Source organism: Rasamsonia byssochlamydoides (assembly GCF_041956645.1).
Source record: "Rasamsonia byssochlamydoides strain NRRL 3658 unplaced genomic scaffold VTN77scaffold_14, whole genome shotgun sequence".
Lineage (NCBI taxonomy): Eukaryota > Fungi > Ascomycota > Eurotiomycetes > Eurotiales > Trichocomaceae > Rasamsonia > Rasamsonia byssochlamydoides.
This window is the reverse complement of record NW_027192397.1, coordinates 1-23,010: the sequence shown is the minus strand read 5'-3', so window position 1 is coordinate 23,010 and position 23,010 is coordinate 1. Positions and strand designations below refer to the sequence as shown.

The window sequence follows — 23,010 nt, the reverse complement described above, 5'->3', positions numbered from 1 at the left end:
GAACAGGCTGAATCTTTGGCCACTCTGTAAATTTATTATCAGAGAAAATCCCACCGAGACATTCACTTGTCATCGTGGGAAGGCGAGCATCTGCTACAAAGATGCCGCCGTCTGGTCTAAAATCGGGTAGGGATTTTTTTTCTACCTTGAGCTGAGCCTTATCATGAAGAATTAACAGGCAATTAACATCCTTCGTTATCTTAGGCGCTGCCCAGTCGAAGGGGATTTCATCGAACTCAACTCCTCCCACCAGACGCAGCTCCACCAGACTCGCCCAGGCCTCATCAAATTCAGCCTCCGCAAACCGTGAATCTGTCGAAAAGGAGGCCGTGGAGGAAGATGAAAGCTATCAACTTAACGACGACAAACCAACCCGCCGCACCACGAGAGCTTCTTTGAGAGCGGTGGAGGTTGCAATCCCAGTCAAAAAAGAATCGCCTTCCAATGGATCATCTATCTCTCCGTCGGTCGACATCACTTCGCGAGATGCCAGTCATTACGATACTCCAGCAACAAGTGTTGCTGCTACCCCGGCCGAATCGGACAGCAACCAGCCTAGAAAGAGAATAAGTGCCTCTGTTCGTGCTCAAGAACTCCGCGCTAGCGCTTTTGCGATAACTAGTGCTTCTACGGGACAGAAAAGAGGGGCTGCAGCTTTGTCCGCGGACAGATCAAAAACTGAGCTTTCGGATGCTGATCTGGCTCGTGCATTGCAGCTCGAAGAGTATCAAGGGACCGGAACGAAGCGTCAGAGACTGTCTGCAGGTGGAAGCAAGCGTGTTTTAGAGATTCGAAATTCTACCGACGACGATGATGATGCCATGCTGACGGAGCTCGATTCATTGAATGATGCAGAAGAGTCGATCAATCAGCCATTACCCCATCGTAGGACCAGAAAATCAGTTCAACGTAAGGGGATTGTCTTAGGTACTGATGAATCTTCTCTCTCGGACCTCGATTCCCTCACGGGTCGACTTGTGGATGACCTTGACGACTCAATGGATGAGGCCCTTTATGAAGACCCCTCCGATGAGAGCGTCAGCGATGTTGTGTCTTTGCCATCCGATGTTGACGAAGACCTTCCAATGCCGCGGAGGCCCTCTGGAGGAGGCACTGGCGGTGCACGACGCGGTGCCAGAAATACTCAGCCCTTCGATGCCTCTAGTCGAGACTATGTTCCCTTGGGGATGAGCCGTCGTGTAAGAGATAAATAGTCGAACTCTTCCTGATCTCCGCTAATTATGACCTAGGCCTTAAGAGAGCGCAAAAAGCTTGAAAGACAGCACCCATGTATCGTAACCATGTGGGATGATTTGAAGAAGTTACCTATCATCACGCCTGTGGCGGCAGAACAGCCTGCTGGTATTACTCGGAAGCTCAAGTCGTTCCAACTGGAAGGTTTGAACTGGATGATGCGGCAGGAGAAAACACAGTATAAAGGGGGATTATTGGGCGATGAGATGGGAATGGGGAAGACTATCCAAGCCGTTTCCTTACTTATGTCCGATTATCCCGTGGGCAAGCCGTCATTAGTCGTTGTGCCTCCAGTGGCCCTGATGCAGTGGCAGTCCGAGATCAAGGTCTGTTCTATGCTCAACGGATATCTGGATTGGACATATCTGACGGTTTGCAGGAATATACCGATGGTAAACTTAAGGTACTTGTATATCACAACTCGAATCCGAAGGTAAAGCGCATGAAGAAGAAAGATCTCGAGGCTTACGATGTAATCATGATATCTTGTATGGCCCCCCTTGTGAAACAATGGCTTGGAATCTTCCTAATCCTTCCTTCAGACTCGGGTCTCGAATCAATGTACCGCAAGGAGCTGAAGGGTTGGAATCGCGATGATGGCATTGTCAAAGAAGACAGTAAGCAGCCTGAGACTTGCGCTGTTTTATTCAACATGATTTGACCCTTTCCAAAGGCGTCATCCATTCGATCCATTTCCATCGCCTCATTCTTGATGAAGCGCATAGCATTAAGGTATATCCTACGGCCTGACTGTGGATTGGGATTGGATTGCTGACGTACGTTAGCAACGCACAACAAGCGTCGCTCGTGCATGCTTTGCCCTGAAGGCCACTTATAAGTGGTGCCTGTCTGGTACACCAGTGCAAAATCGAATTGGAGAGTTCTTCTCCCTTTTACGCTTCCTTGAAGTTCGACCTTTTGCATGTTACTTCTGCAAAATGTGCAAGTGCCAGCAGCTTCATTGGTCTCAGGATGCAGAGAAGAGATGCACACATTGCAAGCACAGGTATGGTTTTCCTTCTGCAGGCTAATCTGAAAGGCTCTAACATTCAGTTTAGCGGATTTAGTCACGTCTCGATTTTCAACCAGGAGATCCTTAACCCTAGTAAGTTATGCGACAGCAACCATTGCTGAACATTACCTAACGAATCACAGTCACCGAAAGGCATAACCCTAAGGCGCGAAAGGATGCTCTGGATAAGCTTCGTCTCATCACAGATAGAATCATGCTTAGACGGATGAAGAAAGATCACACTGCATCCATGGAGCTTCCACCAAAGCGGTAAGTCATAAACAGTGTTTGATGACTAAATTATCCTTACTAGACATTCAGATACTGATTTCTCTGGCACGCATAGTGTTGTCATCCATAACGAATTCTTCAGCGAGATCGAGCGTGACTTTTCCACCAGCATCATGACAAACTCTACTCGGCAATTCGAGACCTATGTTAGTCGAGGTGTCATGTTGAACAACTACGCCAATATTTTTGGTCTCATTATGCAGATGCGCCAAGTAGCAAATCACCCGGACTTGATCCTGAAGAAACATGCCGAAGGTGGTCAGAACGTACTTGTCTGCAGTATCTGTGATGAACCCGCGGAAGGACCCATCCGATCTCGGTGTCATCATGAGTTTTGCCGGCAGTGCGCAAAGGATTACATGCGATCCTTTGACACCGACTCTATTGTCGACTGCCCCAGATGCCACATTCCACTTTCAATAGACTTCGAGCAGCCCGATATTGAACAGGAGGAGGATACTGTCAAGAAAAACTCAATCATTAATCGAATTCGAATGGAAGACTGGACGTCTTCGACCAAGATTGAAATGCTCGTCTACGATCTCTATAAACTCAGAAGCAAGAAGCAGACGCACAAATCCATCGTCTTCTCTCAGTTTACGTCCATGTTGCAGCTCGTCGAATGGCGCCTGCGCCGAGCCGGTTTTAACACCGTCATGCTTGATGGCAGCATGACCCCGGCGCAGCGCCAAAATTCGATCGAACATTTTATGAACAATGTGGATGTTGAGGTGTTTCTCGTCTCCCTCAAAGCAGGCGGGGTGGCTCTGAACTTGACGGAGGCATCCCGAGTCTTCATTGTTGATCCGTAAGTCTCCAGATTTGCATTGCCATCCCGATATTGTTTCCCTATAGAGTTACTTATGGTTCTCCTTCCAGGTGGTGGAATCCTGCAGCGGAATGGCAAAGCGCCGATCGATGCCATCGCATTGGACAGCGGCGGCCTTGTGTGATTACACGACTTTGCATTGAGGACTCTGTGGAGTCTCGTATGGTTCTACTCCAGGAGAAGAAAGCGAATATGATCAACGGCACGATTAACAAGGATCAAGGGGAAGCATTGGAGAAGCTGACACCGGAGGACATGCAATTTTTGTTTCGCGGTTCATAAGCGAAATGTGGCTCTGGATCGGAACTGGGTATAGCCCACTTTTCTCGACAACCAGCACGGTAATAGGGAATTTGAGATCGAGCTCGGCCATTGTATAGTACAGTGCATGGAATGATATCGGGAACTGGGAAAAACTGCTGGGATGGTTGGAATGGCTGGAATTTGATTTGGAAGCGCGATAGGAAACAGGAAGGTTTGTTATTGACTTCGGCTTTTCTTCACCACGATGTATAAAATCTTAAAAATCGAATTCATTGCGGATTTCATAATTGCGAGTTCCTGGGAACCATGTCATCCAGAGAAGCCCATGATAAACAGGGATATCCAAGACACCTTGCCGCCTCGCGAGTAAGCGGAGACGGAGAGAGGCCCATAGTAATACTCCGTAGAGCCCGACGATTGGGACCATCTGCCAGTAAGGGAGTTAATGAAACGTGCCCGTATTCGTAGCAAACTAGGCCGTCCAGAGTACCTGGGAATAGGTCTTATTTTAAAGTTAATTGCTCCACAATGGTTAGGTACCTTAGGTAGCTCTGGAGTCTGGACATGTCACGACTCACGCACAGGATCAGATCTGTTTCGCATTCCGGATTCCCAGGATGTCTGACGTCATTGCTCGACCCTTCATCCAATCCCGACTGCTACGCCAGCCTATATGTAGAGAACCTTGGAGACACAAGATGCGGCCATCCAGTTTGATCAGCACCAATGGAGATCACAGAACACTGTTTCTACAGCGGTGCAGTGATTTAAGCGATTACCCGCAACGCTAAGTAATAGAAGCTTGACCGGAGGAGCTAAGCCTCGCAATCTTACGACGATGAGATTGTCGATCATTTGGATCACTTTCCTTCCTCCACCGGGCTGAGTTCATGGGGGATAGGTTAGAATTCTGAAGTTTCCTGGGCCATCCCCCTTTCGATTGATGAGCAAAATTGTGACACCGGCATATCTTATGCCATATGGCACAATTGGACCAATCTCTGAAGAATAACCGATTGTCAACGACTGATGGAAACAGACATCTCACCACAAACTCGACCTCGACATGCTACCGAGAAATATGGCACGAAGTTTGTCGACAAAACAGAAAACGCACTGAAAGCCGTTGCGAACACTCCCTCATCGAAGAAAGATCCTCCCGGCGGATTTGATGACACTCCTATTCCTCGTGTTCCGCCAGGCTATACCATCAAGTTCACTTTTCACCGCGCCGTCAACCTTCCTGTTGCAGATTTCAACTCGCTGTCTTCTGATCCCTTCGTTCATGCGCAATTGATTGTTGATCTTCCTCGGCGGCATAAGCAGGATCCAGACGTTACTTTCCGCACACCAACGGTCAGGAGGGATGTCAATCCCGTCTGGGATGCAGAATGGATTGTCGGCAACGTGCCTGCATCTGGGTTTGATCTCAAGTGTCGTGTCTATGATGAGGACCCGGTAGACCACGATGACCGATTAGGAAACGCACATGTCACGGTGGACTCTATTCGAGATGGCTGGGAAGGTATCAAGGAGAAACCATATCGCATCAAGAAGCGCGCTGGTAGTAAACGGGCCTACCTTTTTAGAACGGTCGCTGCGGCCTGCTCTCGGGATCACCAATTGGACGCTCATTTGATCGTCAGTGTTGAATGTTTGGGCAGGACGCCCGGTGACAACGGTGGCCACATGTACACCGTTGGGCCGCTTTACTGGTTCAAGCATTTTTCACCTCTAATCGGCAGGCTGACGAAAACCACAGACTCTGCTCCAAATCAGGGTACCAAGGGAGAAACTACACGGTACAAGTACGTCTCCCACAATCTGTAACCTGTACAGAAGAAACGGGCTTACAGTGTTATCTTTAGCTTCCAAGCGATTGAAATGCAGCTGAAGGGACCAGTCCCCGATCAGCTTTACCATCGATATGTCGAATTTAAACCCTTTGTGGCAGGGATGTTTACGGCCCACAGTCTGCGAGGGCGCATTCTCAATCGAGCTCTACACCATCAACATACGCGTATCTACAACTTCGACCGAAGCACCCTCAACGGGAAGTTCCATTCGCCCTGTATCGAATTTACCCAGCGATTCCTCGAGTTCGTCGATTATGGTCAAGGTGGACGGATCTTCACATATGTTCTCACTCTGGACGGGCAATTTCGATTCACGGAAACCGGAAGGGAATTTGGGATTGATCTGTTAAGCAAGCACACGATGCACAGCGATGTCTCGATCTATATCGCATTTGCTGGTGAATTCTTCGTGCGGCCTTGCAAGAGGCACCATCGTCGATGCCAGCAATCGGAGCCGCAGGAATCCCATGAACCTATGCTCACAGAAGGAGAAGACGCGGAGCAGCAGTTCAATGAGAACTCCGACGATCCTGCCAATTTTGAACTTATTATCGACAATGCCAGCGGGACCTATCGCCCTAATGCAGACTGTCTACCCATCCTCCGAGACTTTCTATCCACCAACTTCCTCGGTCTCCATGTGACCACGCTCGACTGCCAGAAGAATGCAGACCGCATGAATCGTTTGAAGGAAGAACGGCGACAGGAGAAATTACGAGACCAGGGCCACATCGTCTACATGCAGCAGAGCAACGATTCGTCATCCTCTCTGTCCAGTTCCGATGAGGAAGAGATGGATCGACGCGCTGGAGTGCCTGGTAAACAGAGAGGAGAATTTGCTCAGAACCTACATAACCTGAAGGACGTCAAGGGCAAGTTCCGGAACTGGCTGGAAGCAGAGGAATAGCAAAGACACGTCCAGTAAGTCTGGCTAATGACTCGCCGGTTATCTACGTTGGACGAGTTACGACAGGTTGCAAGTTGTCTATACTACTCTTCTTTCCGCTTTCATGCGCGGTTATTCCAGCAGGCGTGACTTGGCCCTTTTTTTTTACTGTTTACTCTTATTCTTTTTTTTTTAATTCTTGTGTCGTCTTGACCGCTGTATGCTGTGGAATGATACTCTATAATGTTCCAACTAAATGCTTGTCCCCGCAGTAATCAAACTAATGAGGGTTATTGAAGAAGGAAGACTGGGAACTACTTGCCTTCTTTTTGCTTTCGAGAGATTTAAGGGAGGCTTTTAAGTGTTTTCCCTACTCGTGCTGGAAGTATGAATGGAAGGCCATTCGAAAAGCTGCGACCTGAGTTGAGGCTTATTCGAGTAACTCGTGAGTGAATGGGGTTCGAAGATCACATATTTCGTCAGCAAGCAGTTGATGAGAGAGGTGGTGATGTCAGCTGTCACAGAAGATGTTGGCAGTGAAATGGCCATATTTACGTATACGTGCACATAGAATGCAGATTTGTCGCCATTGTCTCTAAGGACCTCCAGGGCGTTGTTGCCTGGTACAGGTGCATGGCTCAGCCACAGCATTCATGTCATGTGCTCGAGTTCCTGCATGGTGCCTGGGAGAATTTGGCAAGTGCTACGTGCTGGTCAGAGTGCCCGGGCTATTATTAGCTCCCTTCACCAGGCGCCCCCATCCGGAAGTAATATTAACAAGGGCCTTCGAAGATTCAAAATACAGCTCATATAGCTTCCCTGAGACAGCAATGGCCAAGTATAAGAATATCATTGACATAAGGCATTTGTCCAGTATCTAAAACTGAGTTCATTGAATACTGTACTGTTGTTGCCTGGTGGCAAGGGGAACGGGGACGAGTAAAAACAACATCACTGTACCCGTGTGAATGGAGATTCTGAAACTGTAACAATAATATGGTGGTCTGACTCAAGAACTGGACCTTGTTCAGCTCCCAGCTGCGGTGCGAGGGACAGGATTTACTCCGTAGAGGAGATTACTCGGCGGTACTCAGGGCTGCTTTCTCCCCCACCCAGGCACGCGCACCCCACTCCACCAGGAGCCCTTTCTCCTCTCTCATTAATTAATTATTGCCTCCAAAGACCAACCCGTAGCGTTCCCGCCTCCAACACCACCAACTACTCTACACCACTACTCCACTACCATCACGGCTCCCCTGCTACCGTCAGCCTAATTCAGCGTCATGCTTCCCAAGGCCAGCAGTGCTGTTTGACAATCCACCTTCGAAGTCGAACCATCTCGGAGATAAGATACAGTTGCGCCCGGGCTTCCTCGGTCGCTGCTGATCGCATGTGCCAGTCACTGCTGGTCAGACGACGAACGACCAGGTCAGCCTACATTCTCACCAGCTGAATGATCCATTAATCAACCGTCCTCTGCAGTACACACCGCTTACCGCTCTTCTTCACCGAGCGGTGCGATCTCTCTCGTCTTGTCCATGGTGACTCCAACCGGAACCTGTCGACAGCGGTGACCTGATCTCAGTGTGTCGAAATGGGCAACGTCGGAAGCCGGATTGATGATTCGGGTACTCTGTTCTTCAAGGATCAGAACAAATGTGAGTATTCATGCGCCGCATGTTGCCAGCTTTTATGGTGCGGATTGCCTGTTGACAATGTTATCAGTTACAATCGCGCACATCACGATTACAAATGCTCGCCGCCGGGTGCTATTAAACATTACGCCAAACTCATTTCCCGCGACAAGATATGTCGCCAAGCGAGACACTGGTGATGACAGGCCAATCGAGTATGTCCAGGTGCGTACGGATATTTCAAGACCGGTGCTGGTCCATATGCTACCGCTTACTCTCGAATACTGATCTTTTTCGCCCCCCTGCAGGACCCGGACCCCCCCGCGTCGGCACCCGTGCCTTCCTTTCTCCTGCGGCTGAGTAACGAGGATGAGCTATTCTTCAATTTCACCTTCATTATCAGACAGACCCAAACCGGCCATGTGTTGAATTCCACTGTCAATGGCGTATCGACGTCTTTGCCTGAAACCGTCGACACCACGCTGACGGGGCTTACTTTTGCGCATGCATCCAACGTCAAAGAACTTGATAACCTAATCACGAGGGAGTTCCATGCAAATCCGAATTTGCAGAATAATTCGAATGTGCAGCTGATCGGCGACTACTCAACAAAGGGAAGCCCGTCTGTCCAGTTCGAGTGGACATGGAAATGGAAGCCACCCAAGGCGGTGGAGGACAGGGGCGGCGGTTGGCGAAACAGCTGCAGTTTCCTCGATTACGACCAGAGAGCAAATCGTCTAAATACACTGGTGAATATATCTTTTTGGGTTCACAACGCGCTGCGGCCTCTTTCAAGTCCCCAGATGTCCCCGCCAAATCTGGATGTTCCTGCCCGCAACCGTATCCCTTCCTCACAATCCGTCTTGTCGCATTCCAGCGATGCAGAAGGACCTTCAGGCTCGCTCGTTCGTCCTCCCAGTCCACCGGAGGGGACAGACAGCGCGCCACCACCGACCACTGCCCCTCCTCCAGTACCCGTGAAAGTCGACCTCCCTTATCGACAAGGCGAAGATATGAGTGCGGTGGAAGACGGGCCCCTTTTCCGCGCCACGATGAAGGCTCTCGAGCAGAAAACTAGTAGCATGCGTGTCAAGATCAAAAAGGTACTCAAGAAGGCCGAGGCCGCCCATCAAGCGCAAGTGGCCTCCAATGACGCCGTCGAAGCGTTCATCTCGGCTTTGGAGGATGCCTCGTCATCCAACACCAACGCTATTCAGCCTGCAATGGAGCACTACTTTGAGAAAATTGCTCGCCAAATTCTCAACTATGAACAACTCAATACGAGCCACCTCCAGAAACTTGTCATTGAGCCCTTGTCCAAACTCTACAACAATGACATCAAGCAGGCAGAAGCAAAGAAGAAAGATTTTGAAGAGGAGAGCAGAGATTACTACGCATATGTAGGTCGATATCTCGGGCAACGCCAGGATTCTTTGAAGGAAAAGAAGCGCGCCGAGAGTGATTCCAAATATCAGGCAAAACGGCGCAACTTCGAGCTCAAACGATTTGATTACTCGTCCTTCATGCAGGATCTGCATGGCGGGAGGAAAGAGCAGGAGGTGCTCTCACATCTCACCAAGTACGCTCAAAATCAGGCGAGGGATTATCTCTCCACGGCGAAGAAGGTCGAGGAAATGATCCCCCAATTGGAGGCTCTTGTACGGGAAGTCGACCAGGCCGATAAAGAATTCCAATTCCAGAGGACGGAGAGAGAGGAGAAGCGGAGAGCACTGGAAAAGAGCACCAAACCCTACGTCGAGCCCGACACTTTCTCCACTCCATCCGCGCAGGGGGCGGCGAATAATGGCCAGGCTGAATCAGATCTGAGTCGGGCGGATAGTACGGGCTCGCAGCTACGCAACGTCAACAGCAACACGTCTTCCATCTCGTCTCAAACGAATATGGCGTTCAGTCCTCCCGGTGGAGTCAACATGACGACAACTTCGGCCAACCCGGTCAAGTTCAAAGGTATCCGTGATCTAGAGGAGCGGGATGGATCGTCTGTTGCTGGTTCTGACAAGCTGGCGGGTCCTCAGAAAAAAGAGGGATTACTATGGGCGTTATCTCGACCGGGATCTCATATCGATCCCAAAGGAATTAACAAGCAGGCATGGCATAAGTAAGTTACGTCTCTTAAGACGAGAAACGGTAACACCAACTGATCTTGATCTCGCAGATTTTGGATCGTTCTAGATCAAGGGAAACTCTCCGAATACAGCAACTGGAAACAGAAACTGGATCTGCACATGGACCCTATTGACTTGCGGATGGCGTCTGTTCGTGAAGCCAGGAATGCCGAACGGCGGTTTTGCTTCGAGGTCATTACCCCTCAATTCAAGCGTATCTACCAGGCAACGTCCGAGGAGGACATGAGCAACTGGATCACAGCGATCAATAATGCGCTGCAGAGCGCGGTAGAAGGTCGCAGTGTTCCGCCTTCGGTGCCACCCTCGGTGCATAACGACAACGGTTCGATACGCCGAGATATCGGGTCAGTCTTGACGGGAAAGAGCTCTTCTTACTCCGGTCAGCACTCGCATTCCACCTCGTCGAATTCGAACAGCGTGAGTCGTCGGACTACCGTCGGTGCGCGACCCATATATACCCGTGGTGACAACAACAGTTTTGAGGAGAACCCCGCCAAGCTGCTACAACTGATTCGCGATGCTGACCAGGGCAACAAATGGTGTGCTGACTGTGGATCGACGGTCAAAGTCGAGTGGGTTTCCATCAATCTGGGGATCGTGTTATGCATCGAATGCAGTGGCATCCACCGGTCGCTAGGAACTCATATTTCCAAGGTGCGTTCCTTGACGCTGGATGTCAATTCATTCTCCAGCGATATCGTCGAGATCCTCCTTCAGATCGGCAACCGAGTCAGCAACATGGTGTGGGAAGCGACACTGGATCAAGCTCAGAAACCCCTACCGCAGTCGACGCGCGAGCAGAGACTGAAATTCATCACCGCCAAATACAGCGACCGGGCCTTTGTGCAACCGTTGTCTTCTACACGATCGCACTATACCAATGCAAATGAAGCCCTTCTGGCGTCGATCAAGAAGAACGATATCCAGGGCGTCCTGTACGGGATCGCGTTGCGGGCGAATGTCAATGTGACGGACCGGTCTCGGAACACTCACGCCGTCTTTCTGGCTCTTGCCGCGGCCGACCCTGCCAGTCCTGGATCGACTTCAACTGGTCTGTCTGCGGGCGCCACTGGTCCGGCCAAAGTCGTACCGTTTCCCATTGCTGAACTTCTCGTTCAGAATGGAGCGGAGATCCCATCTCAGCCTCCTCCGATCCCGTTGTCGCCTGCGGCTCAACTTTATTTGAGTCAACGAACAGCTGTCGTGTCGGGTGGCTATTCGGTGCCCACTACATCATCGTCTGGAAAGTCCTCGACCGACACTCTCACGTCCCTTCCTCAGATCAAAGGCAATTCGGGAACGGAAACATCTGGGGCGCATGGGGGACTTACCGCAGCGCATGCCCTTGCTCCCTTGGACAGCAAGGAGCGCGAGAAGCTTCAGAAGAGGGGCAGTGCAGGCGCGAGATTTGCTGGCAAAGTTGCGTCGCTAGGAGTTGATCGATAATGTGACGTCAAGCTATTTCCGACTTGACGCTCCGAATTGGTTTTCATAATCTTTATTATCTAATGAAATGTTCTCTGATCATGACTTGATGGTTGGGATTTTGTTTGGCAACGTTAACGAATGGGATTGTCGACCTTCTTTGTCGACTTTTTTTTTCTTTGGTCGAATGTGATCCGCGTGTTTCCTTATTTCCTGTTCCTTGTTCATGTTAATCCTTTCACCCCCCTTTTCCTCTGACCTAAGCCCTAATATCCTTTCTTTTCCTGTCCATGAAGGTCAGTATGGGATGGGCCTTTTCTTCATATCTTCTTTCCCTGTCTATGGCCTATATTATTCAACTCTTTCTCGCCCCTCCCGTGTTTGTCATTAATCCCACTCCCTACTTCCTTGCTGTTCTTCTTTCTTTTCCTGGGCTTCTCCTCTTCATTGTCATCTTTTGATTCCCAAGTGTTGTTGTACCGTTGTTCTGAAAGTATTAAATACTTACCTTCAGTTGGTTAGTTTAGTGCTGGTGGTGCCTTTGGTGGTACTCACTGATATAAATACATAGGCTATATGTATGTAGGAGTATGGTTGATACAAACAAGCAGGAAAACAGATAGACACTGCCTCCTTTTTTTTTTTGTCCTGTCTTTTTAATAAGCTGTTTGTGTATGATTTGATTTTGAGAGTAGACACATATTCTGAATAAACGGCATAATAAAATAATGATTTATTTAACCCTCCATGTATGAGGATATGGTATGCTATGCTATGAGGCGGAAATACAACTGACAGTACTGACAGTATTAGACTCCGTCCTACGATTCCGAAAGCTCTTAAGCTCTCTTATTCTCTTGTTCAGCCTGCTCCATACTATATAGAGTACAAAAAGGTCCATGATTTACGCACGCACGAATTCCGAATTCATTATTCAATGATTCATGCAAAATGGAGGGAAAGATTCTATGGTATTTCTGTATAAAGCTCCAGAGGAAATATACTTATTACTTGCTTGCTATCTCACAATGGTGCAGTAGTACCTACCTCGAAATAATAATATCGTAGTAGTTGTAACTGGCTGTGGCGCATTGCTGGGATGCTACGTGTGGATCTAAACTGGTCTTCTCATAAGAGTACGGACCTATTTTAGAAGCCTCAATACCAGGTAGATGTCTCACAATATATTCACGGACTCTTGCCACCAGCATCCTATGTATTCCTAATTGATTTGCCAGGAAAACTCATCCGCCCTTGTCCTGTCTTGGGCACTGTGGGGCTTGAATTGAAGGGTGCGGTGAACGAGGTGGAAATAATGCTCACTTTCAACGTACTGCAGAGAAATCTCTGGCTGGTGATGACCTCTGACAAGCCATCTCTGAAACTTCAAAGGGTTGATTGGATGATTTGATGGCTAGAGTGGCGCAGTACGTTCCATGGCGCTGCTTCAGTAGAATCCTAACCGCAGTGGATCCATCCATCCAACGGGCCGTTATCCAGCCTTCTTTATTTGTCCTCTATTCCAACGTCGGTTCATCGAAGATACCAGATACCGCCGTGAAACTCATTAAAAGCACCTATAGTCAAAAAGGACTCCATAGTGATCCGCCTCCACGCTTGTCAGATTCCAATGCAAGCGCAACAAGGAGATGTACTGTAGATCACTTATGCATCCTTGAGTCCAAAGGGATAAGACTGTCGACTCAAAAATGGAGACTCGGAAACATCAAGGACAAATACAAGCTTCTCGAGCCACATACAATTCATGAGGCAGTTCTAACTGCTCCATAGTGATGATTATGGAAAGAGGAAGCATGCACCTCGAGGAGTTTTGTACTCGCTTGTGTCTCAGTTGCTCCGTCCCCCGCATGCAAATGTCCATCCACTTCGGAGACGGATTCCGCAACGCACGATTGTCGATCCGTCTCGTGACGTATGTAAATGCTGCAGGATTACCAATATCCACTAAGCCCATATGCGATAATGCAAGTATATTCCAATGAGGCAGTGCCTTAATAAATATAACAGACCTATGCAGAACTAGAGGTAATGTTGTGTCATGAAGTGTTGAATGAGCACTGCCGCAATTAGGGTTGAAAACCCGAGATCACGAGAAACCGGAGAGATCATTGAATTTGAATTCTGCATTGATAACAGCATGGGATGAGGTTGAGCCAGGCCGTCGCCGATTGGCTGGGATCTGATCCCGCAAGATTGTGTACTTCAGAACCGTGGGATAAAGCTGGTCCCTCTATATAGACTCTCTGGCGGGGAGGAGAACAAGGGGGCTACAAAATTAAGAATGAGGTTTTGCGAGGCCGCTCCAACAGATCATATGAGACTCAAGTCTCTTCTCTATCAGCTACCTGCTTTGCCTTGCATTGTAAAGAATTGAACTTAACTGCTCAAGACATGCGCCTGGATGCTAGCAGGCTGTCAGATTTGCCACAGGGCCCCAGCACCAACACCGGCAGTCCAGTCCAGACTCCGGAGCCACTCTGTTTCAAAGCCCCTCACTCCAATCGAGTCTGGGCCATGGAGGTTAAGTTAAAATTGGACTTGACTCTAAAAGCGTACTCGCGCCCTAGTTAAGCGGTGCAGAGCGTAAGTACGTTTAAAGGGGAAGGCACCTATGGCACTCGGTTCCGTAATAAGTGTAAACAGCTCATCAGACTGATCTCTCCACAGAGACGAGAGCTATTTGGGTCAGGCGCCCATTGATAAGCCTGAGTCGAGCATCCACTCCCTGTCTTACATACTATACCAACACTACTGCGTACAAAAATACTAGATAATCAACTAGACCCCTGCTCCGATCCGGTCACTTGTCAGGACAGCGCTGGTCATCGTGGCTCAGATATGACAAGCCACCGCCGCATTGTAAGGAATCCCAGTCGGTATTGGGTTCCATGAAGTCGGGTCGTAGTTCGCTCCCAAGGTCAACGTCCGCCATTATTGGTGTGATAGACGTCAGTCTCAATTCAATTGATGATCTTCAAAGAGAACTATAATGAATCGATGAAACTCGGAGACATCACCCGCTGCATTCCTTGCTGTCTTGCAGTCCAGATACAACGATCCAGCGGTAGACAAAGTATTAATTGTTCTGTGGTTTTCCGTCCCTTCTCCAACTTCAGGCGTTGACGAGAGGATTCCTAGATAAATAAACGTCTCCAAAACGCCATCTTCATCAAGGAAAACCCAATGCCAAAGTCCAATAAGCGTGTCGGGTTTTAAGTCATCTGCTAGTCATTCGAAGGTGGCGCCATCGCGGTTCAGGGACTGGACAGCGTTTTCTTGCCGCACAACACCGGAGGTAAGGATCCACTGTCCAATGCTTCTCTTGTTGAATGCTTTCTTTCGAGTCCATCCAGTCATTTGCTGCCTGCCACTTGAGCGATTGGGCTGAATGCGTCTGGCGTGGAGATTGACGCCGGTGCCTCTCATAGGGCCAGCCTCCTCGTTGGCTATCAAATCCAACCCTCAGAAAGCTAAGACGACGAGTCGGACGCTGGCGTAAGAAACCCTGGAATCTCCCCTCTCTTCGCCCAGTCGCTTATTCCCCAGATCTGTGAATTGTTCGGTGCATGTTTCCCCTTTCCCCTTAGCCCTATCTCGCCTTTCACATTATCGCTTCCACTTCGCTTGGTCCTTTCCGACCCACTGGTCTTGCATCCCCCCACCACTTGTTGTTGTGCTATCACGGCGCTGTGGAGGTGACCAGTTCCTTTTCAATGTGTGCCAACGGTGGCGTGGAAAAGATTTCCGCTTGTCTCCCTGTGGTCAGCCTTTCAGGGTTGCTACCAGATGGGCGATTTCAGTATTCTCCTTCCCATTCAGTTCACCGTCATTTTTGTTCTTTCCTTTATCTGTATTTATTTTTGACACGCTCGAGGATTGCCCGTGGTAACCCTTTTTTTTTTGTTGTTGTTGTTGTCGTTGTTGATGATGTTGTTGCCTCCACGCTGACCATCAGAAGTTTCGTGGAATAGACCAGTCTCACAACACCAAGGTTCTCGATTCCCTTGCGGTGCAGGCATGTGTAGGCATGCTTTGAGTTTTCCGCGCTGAGAAAATAGGTCGTGGCTTCATCATGGTACGTGGTCCTTTTTGTTCATCCGGGCCGATCGATTTCATGGTCCTTCAGTCTGTCGACGACGCATTTGGGGAAACAAGAGCCTCAGAAAAAGAGAAAGCCACTGATCGATAAGACAGAAAAAATAGACATAGAGCTCCAGTACTCTGATCGCATAGCAAACGGCTCCATGGGCGATTTTCCTCCAGGCCAGTCCAAAAAGTCTCGGGATGGGCCTGTTCAAGGAAAATCGACAGCCGAACGAAATCCTGGCTCGACAAGAAGCCAGTCATCATCAAGTATGTTTTCTATGTTCTGCATGAACATCGGAGATTGGAAAAATAAGCATCAGAACCACCTCTGCCGATACTGACTAGGAACCTTTTTCCAGGGATAGCCCCTCCAGGGCCGCAACAGTTGAGGCGAACACAGCCAATCCACCGAATGCTGAGGCCGGCAGGTGTGGAATATTACCCGGGTTCTCACGGCTATATATCCACGGGTAGTTATGGAACACGGCCTACGCTGTTGAACATGGCCGAAATGAGCTCCGCGTTGCCCGCTTACCAGTCGCCCACGATGCCTTTCGGCCATCAAGTGATGCACCAGCAGTTTATGCCCGCACATCCGTCACAAGGTCTAATGTACTCTGTGCAACAATTGCCTTTCCCGGGACAAGGTCCAGGTGGCGGTACAGTGTACAACGTGCCGTATTCACCGGCTTACCAGAATCCCTATGCTCAGCAACATCATCAGCAAGATGGAGCACCAGGATTCGAACCGCACCTACCTACTCACCAAGGATGTTCCCCTGTGTCCGGCCAGACGCCGGCATATGGTCCTTCTTATTATCCTCAACATCCTTATGCAACCGCCTTTGGCCCAGGTCAAGCAGTGCAGGGAGCCCGGATGCGCAAGCAGCCTGGTACCAAGTACTATCGGCCCCAAGGCACTCCTCTACCCGTTCAAGTCCCATCTAGAAAAGAGGGAGAAAGACAGAAATCTGCGCCAGTTAATGATGTCTGTCGGATGATTGTGGATGGATCTTCGCCTAGGAAATCTGCCCGCGCACATCCACATTCTCCAGGTAAGAGTGACGCATGCAAGAAGTGTGAAAAGAAAGGAAGAAAAGACGGTTCGCTAAGGGTGGCTGACACTCGAGCCTGTCTAGAGGCGATTCAAACCGTACCTAGCACGCAACGAAGGCCATCACGTAAACCTAAACAGTCAGGTCACGCTTTGTGGGTTGGGAATATTCCGCCGGGTGCAAACGTGGTCGACCTTAAGGATCACTTCTGTCGAGACGCAACTAACGACATTGAGAGCGTCTTCCTGATCTCCAAGAGCAACTGTGCCTTTGTCAACTACAAAACCGAGGCCGCATGTAATGCAGCGATGGCGAGATTCCATGATTCACGCTTTCACGGAGCACGGCTGGTGTGCCGATTACGTAGGGGATTGACTGTCCCTGGTTCAGGCAATAACCAGTCAGGTGCAACAGCACAATCGTCCCGGGTCGAAGATGAGACAAGCCCGCTTCCAGAGCAGGGCGGCGACGATGTTGCTACTGACACCAGGCAGACTCCTTCACGACTACCGGAACGGTTCTTCATCATCAAAAGTCTAACAGTTGAGGACCTAGAGCTGAGCCGACGAAGTGGCATTTGGGCGACGCAGATTCATAACGAGGTCACTTTGAACAAAGCATATGAGGTAAGGGGGTTGTGTCATGCCTTAGTTCCCTGGCCAGCCATTCTGCTAACAGAACAGTCCGCCGATAATGTTTACCTGATCTTTTCTGCGAACAGGTCAGGAGAATATTTCGGCTACGCTCGAATGAGCTCCCCGATTCGCGACGATGACGCGCTAGCTCTTGAGATGCCGTCACGACCTGAGAAGCCATCTGCTGATGCAGAAAAGGTTAACGTGACACTGACTGAGGCAACAACTACTGCTCCCAAAGGCCGTATTATCGAGGATTCTGCAAGAGGAACGATCTTTTGGGAAGTAGATTCTTCCGAAGAAGAAGACAATAATGATGATAGTGGCACGAAGAGAGAAAAGAGCATCGAGGAAACCGACGCGGAGAACGCGGCTCAATCGTTTGGAAAGCCTTTCCGGATCGAATGGATATCAACCCAGCGAGTGCCATTCTATCGCACTCGAGGCCTCCGCAACCCCTGGAACGCGAATAGGGAGGTGAAGATCGCCCGGGATGGCACCGAGATCGAACCTAGCGTCGGAAGGAAGCTGACTCAGCTATTTCACCTTCAACCGGGACAAACAACCCCGTGCAGCATCCAGCCCCATCTCCACGCCCGCATTAAGAGCTGAGTGACTCATCGACTTCCCAATCAATAAGAAGGCCGGTAGTCCATGGCTGGGAGGCTGTTGGGGATCGCATAATAACCGAACATCTTCGCGGGAATTCCGCACGAGATGCCCCCGATTTGTCCCCTTCTCAGTCGGTGCACGATTCCATGAAGGATTGCAACCTCCAGATTCGCCTAGATGGCATTGATGGGATCGGGATGGCTTGACTGACCGGCGCTCAAGCGATCAATGGCCAATGTGATAGCCATCTGGCGTACTCAAGCATGATAAAATCAAAAAAAGATTAGATTAGACTGTCAGAACCCTGGCTGAGTCTGACGTAACAATGAGAGGTTCGCGCTGAACCTCGACCTAAAATAGCTAGGAATTAAAGCCAAATTGATTGATATCTTAGCCATATTCATTCTGACTATCTATCTAACTGAAGGATCAAAGTGGCTATGCTCCGTCTGATCACCGCGAAATGGAGTACTATGTTTGCTAGAAAAATAGACTTTTGCCTCATTAGGAAATAGGTAAGATCTTGTAAATATGACATAATTTAACTTCCTCCTTCTTTTCTGATTATATATAATCTCTGTCATAGTACATATATGGGAGAGAAATTATGGAAATCGAGATAGGAATACGTTCAGACGAGTTGGACATCCATGATAGCATCACGTGAAGAATCGGGTAGTTGTATGGAGTACAGAACGGTGCCACACATGCCACCACTTCTCTTCCTCGGCCCATCTGCAACACTTTTCCCTATCCCTTCTCCATTTCGCTTTCCATTTCCTTTAGGAATTGACTTTTACACTAGCGTAGATATCCATTGAAACCGGTTTAATCTGAGACGAACTACATCCACAATAAAATAGGTCATCCAATATCCACTTGGATCTTTCTTGCTGGTACATCTGTGGAGGAGGCACGTGAGCACGTGCCCGGCTTCAAGACGATATTGCACAGGTCTTCGATGTCTTCCGGACAAAGGGCGTGGAGCAAGACCACTTTCATGCTCTTCTAAAACTCAATTCAGCTGCAAACGACCTTTCTGTTCTTCCTGCGAGGTAGAGGACGGAGTCGACCCATGGCATGGATGAGTTGGAAGTGCCAATTGCAGTCGGAGCTGTCATACTCGGTTAGGAATAAGGTGCATCACGGCATGCAGAGACCAATAGAAGGGCTGCATAGGAATTCACATGTAATAAGGATATGTGACACGGCAGGAAACCGGTAGGTTGGCAATCCATCCATGGATCTATTTTACTTCTCGCTTGAGCAGGCTTCCTAAAGGTTGACTCAGGATGCCTGCATCTGGGGTAGAGGTGCGGGGTTGCAGCTGACCTTCATCATTAATAACATGATTGCTATAAGCTATCCCCAGCATCACGGTATTAAATTAATAATATCTTGGTCTGTGGATAGTCTGTAGATAGCTGGTTAATCATGCACTCTGTAGTTGCCATGGTTGATTAGTCGAGAGTCGAGGCAGATCGTGGCATCATCATGTTGGGCGCTGTCCAGTCAGCATGCAGCCGACGTTGTGCTAGCCTGTTCCGTCCACGGTGTGCTGGCCTGGCGATGCAGGCAGAACTGTGGGGTAAACCGAGCTCTAGAATCCATCTGATGATCTGCAAAGCTTAAGATCATTTTATGAGCGTCGAGAACGAGCAAAGGTGAGCTTGGAACTTGGAAGGAACCCAATGTGACTCACCCCTATTATTGGCCGAATTTGGCTGCACCCTCCCAGTTTCCTGCCATTCTTTGGTCTCTTTCTAAGAACAAGAACCCTTGGGCCCCCTCTCGTCTTCTGCATTCTCTTTCCTTTCCTTCGTTTCTTCCATTATCATTCCTCATCCTCGAGGCCTTATCAGCTCCCCTGATTCGACATTTCGAGTGGTAAGTCATTATCCCTCCCCCGCAGTGTCCGGGTGCTGTCTCCGACGGTCGTCCCCGGAATCATATGCTTCCGCTGGTTACGATCATACCACCCAGTTCTTGATTATCGTTGCACTGCGCATATATATCTTTCTATCTCCCAGACAAATGCCCCTTTCCATCTACATTCCTTCTGAATTTCGTTTTTTTCCCTTTCTGGGAAATATCATATTGACTCTGGTTCCAATGAATTTAGTGTCCCTTATCCGCTCCCTCACTGATCAGGCTTTTGACGTCATCCGCCAGTGATGGCCTGAAACATAGCCCATCGGTTCCACGTCGACCCTGACGTGCGTGCTTCTAGCATTCTTGTGTTTCTTCCCCGCCCTCTCAAGCCCTCTCAATCGGAGAAGGTCTTCTGACAAATCCTCTCAATTCTTGAACTTTTGGGAATTCCCGTCATGTCAACCGACCGTTCGAACTCTCCTTCATCCACGTCCCCTTCTAATCATTATCGTCGTGCTTCTCTCACGCCTGGTGCCTCCTTTACCGAACTCTTCTCCAAACACAAAGGTCATGGGGCAAATATGATTAATCCGGCAGGGAGCCCTCCGTTCCCCAGTCCCATCACCACGGCTGCCGCCAATGCTTCGAACCAGCGACGACGCCTGTCCATTACCACGCTGGGGCTATCCGGGTCCCCAACGCAGACATCCCCGTTTGGAAATCCGGCCATGCGGCGTGAAAGCCTGTCGAGCTCGGTAGCGTCTAGCTCTGTGAGTCTCGAAGAGGCCGTGGATGATGTCGAAAACACCCCTCCCAACAGCCAAGCCTCTCCGTTCGCAAGGCGTGTTTCGTTTGGCGCCCAGGCGTTACGTGAGGTTCGTGGTGGAAGCGGAACTGGAAATGGTAGATATTCCTCTTCTGGATCATCTCTTATAGCGGCGAGGCGCCAGACCGCATCGTCGGCCAACCCTTCCTCCACTACCAAGAATCCCTACTCTGCATCTTCAACCGCTGCAAGCACTAGCCAAAGTTATACCAGAAACGATAGATCTAACCTGTCATGGCGACCACTAGGCGAGGGCTTTAACTGGTCTGAGGCTCTTCGGACCAGGGCCGAGCGTGCCCCTTCACTGGCGGGCGTGTTCTCCACGTCACCCCAGGGTCAGCAACCATCCGCGGCTAGTCCGCGGGCCCATCATCAGCGAGCGGCTTCCATTGCCATCATGGAGCAGCCGACACGTGAGATGCCAAAGGAACCCAAGCAGAACAAACCAGACTTCTTCCAAGAAAAGATCCTACGGGCAGACTTCATGGACTAGGCGACTACTACTACTAACTACTACCCTCCGGTTTCTTTCCCCCTAAGAATCCATCTGGAAAAGAGGCTCTCTTGAGTCACTTTTCCTTCTGTATATCACTCTTCAGGAAGGGCAGAGTACCGTGAGAGAAGCTTGCCTTATCTTTACGTGTTGTACCGAACAGGGTACGGAGGGCACCTTTTGACCCTCGACTGCGGGAGAAGTCGTCTTCTATATCCTGCTAAAGTCACAAGGTGGTATCTTTGTTGAAACGATTGTCAGGCCGGAGATATTTGCCCCAACTACAAGCCGGGTTGACCGTTCCTTATTTCACTTCTGTTGGTCAGATGACCGGTTACTTACTCGACTGAGGCGAGACGAAAGATGTCGAATCCAGAACGGGACTCCGTTGATAATGTGCACACGGGTGCAGATTTTCGTATCTGTATGTGACATTACAAATATCGATTCTTGCTTGACCTTTTTTTTTATTGTTCCCTTAACAGCTGGGCTGTGGAGGAATAGGGTTGTGGTGTCGTTCTGGGCGTGGGCGTATTCTATCTCTTCTCTGCACGGCTAAAACAGGCAGTCATATCGGTTCACCCAAAATTACCTTGATTGATCCCTTTCTCGCAATGTATGATTTACACTGCGTGTTCTGGAAGGCTACTTTTCAGTATGTGGGCGAGGCATTTCATAGGCACAGACAAAAAAGAAAAGCGAAAAAAAAAGTTATCGCGAAGTTGACAAAACGTCTCTTTTTTTCAATGTCAGTTGTCTACAGCATGTCAGATTTAGCGATTCTTTCCTCTATTTGGAGCGTTTTCCCGGGTCTCGGACAGTTGGCCATCCGACTGCTTTTCTAGAACTTCGCCCACACACCCTTTCCTTTGGGGCTGACCGTCTCCCTCTCAGCATTTATATTTCGTCCAATGCATACATACACTTATGGACTTGTGTACTTGCCGTTGAAACCTGGATTTTTTTTTTAGAAAAAAAAGTTAAAAGTAAAACACTGATATCGACCGGACCGACTGGTAGTTATTATTTATATCCACCTAGGTATCCCCTCCCCTGTACTATAAAACATTAAAATCCGTTTTTGCACACTGTCACGTGGCTGTGAAAAGCAACACCAAATTCATAAAAATAGAAGAGTCTTCTTGGCTGTAATTAGCAAGAGATATATATAAACTGGCAAAGGGATTACATCCATTATTACTCCGTAGGAAGAGATTCTATATAAGGCTATATTAGTATTAGATATGTATTAACGTAATTCCCAAGCGACCCGGCCACCCCATCCGCATCCGCGAATACTATATAACTCTACCAATTTCAACGCGTCACCATGCCACCAAAAGTGCATACAAATTCAAAAAATTTGGTGGAACAGGAAGGGCGAATCCTATTAGCTATTTCTGCTATAAAAAATCGCAAGAAGCCGCTGACTATTCGCAAAGCAGCGCGCCTTTATGATGTTCCTCGTTCAACTCTATAAGACCAACTTTACAGGTGCATTATGAAGGCTAATAGCCATACCAATGGGCATAAATTAACAATTACTAAAGAGGATATGCTTCTATAATAGATATTATCTCTAGATAGGCATGGAGCAGCTCCTTGGCCAGCTGCTGTATAAGACATGGCAAATATCCTTCTTTCTAAATGCTGTCCAGCAGATATTTAATGCTATATTAGCAAGAACTAGGTCACTAACTTCATTAACCACCATAAAGAGCTTAAAAGACAATATTGTAACGACAGGCCTAGGCGACTAGACCAAGAAGGTCGTTTGGTTTATCTTGAAGACAGAAAACAAGGGGGTGAGCA

At 48.9% G+C, this 23,010-nt stretch overlaps 6 protein-coding genes across 6 annotated transcripts; all 6 read left to right on the top strand.

Annotated features, from left to right (window-relative positions):
• Positions 1-101: 101 nt before the first annotated feature.
• Positions 102-3,668, top strand: VTN77DRAFT_1682 (uncharacterized protein; the record flags this gene model as incomplete). Its single annotated transcript, XM_069417440.1, has 11 exons — positions 102-126; positions 205-1,199; positions 1,251-1,580; positions 1,634-1,742; positions 1,797-1,871; positions 1,928-1,986; positions 2,040-2,260; positions 2,313-2,359; positions 2,410-2,536; positions 2,613-3,365; positions 3,437-3,668. The coding sequence occupies 11 exons, from the start codon at positions 102-104 to the stop codon at positions 3,666-3,668; spliced, it is 2,973 nt and encodes a 990-aa protein (XP_069279787.1).
• Positions 3,669-4,679: 1,011 nt separating this feature from the next.
• On the top strand, positions 4,680-6,413 carry VTN77DRAFT_1681 (uncharacterized protein; the record flags this gene model as incomplete). Its single annotated transcript, XM_069417439.1, has 2 exons — positions 4,680-5,458; positions 5,519-6,413. 2 exons carry the CDS (start codon positions 4,680-4,682, stop codon positions 6,411-6,413), a joined length of 1,674 nt encoding a protein of 557 aa, XP_069279786.1.
• A 1,573-nt stretch (positions 6,414-7,986) lies between these two features.
• On the top strand, positions 7,987-11,619 carry VTN77DRAFT_1680 (uncharacterized protein; the record flags this gene model as incomplete). Its single annotated transcript, XM_069417438.1, has 4 exons — positions 7,987-8,050; positions 8,118-8,251; positions 8,335-10,145; positions 10,203-11,619. The coding sequence occupies 4 exons, from the start codon at positions 7,987-7,989 to the stop codon at positions 11,617-11,619; spliced, it is 3,426 nt and encodes a 1,141-aa protein (XP_069279785.1).
• A 2,391-nt stretch (positions 11,620-14,010) lies between these two features.
• Positions 14,011-15,118, top strand: VTN77DRAFT_1679 (uncharacterized protein; the record flags this gene model as incomplete). The annotated part of the gene is made up of 3 exons (XM_069417436.1): positions 14,011-14,139; positions 14,848-14,914; positions 15,048-15,118. 3 exons carry the CDS (start codon positions 14,011-14,013, stop codon positions 15,116-15,118), a joined length of 267 nt encoding a protein of 88 aa, XP_069279784.1.
• Positions 15,119-15,863: 745 nt separating this feature from the next.
• VTN77DRAFT_1678 (uncharacterized protein) lies at positions 15,864-18,007 on the top strand (the record flags this gene model as incomplete). The annotated part of the gene is made up of 4 exons (XM_069417435.1): positions 15,864-15,972; positions 16,065-16,760; positions 16,845-17,386; positions 17,444-18,007. 4 exons carry the CDS (start codon positions 15,864-15,866, stop codon positions 18,005-18,007), a joined length of 1,911 nt encoding a protein of 636 aa, XP_069279783.1.
• A 2,327-nt stretch (positions 18,008-20,334) lies between these two features.
• VTN77DRAFT_1677 (uncharacterized protein) lies at positions 20,335-21,198 on the top strand (the record flags this gene model as incomplete). Its single annotated transcript, XM_069417434.1, has 2 exons — positions 20,335-20,782; positions 20,954-21,198. The coding sequence occupies 2 exons, from the start codon at positions 20,335-20,337 to the stop codon at positions 21,196-21,198; spliced, it is 693 nt and encodes a 230-aa protein (XP_069279782.1).
• Between the last annotated feature and the right edge of the window lie 1,812 nt (positions 21,199-23,010).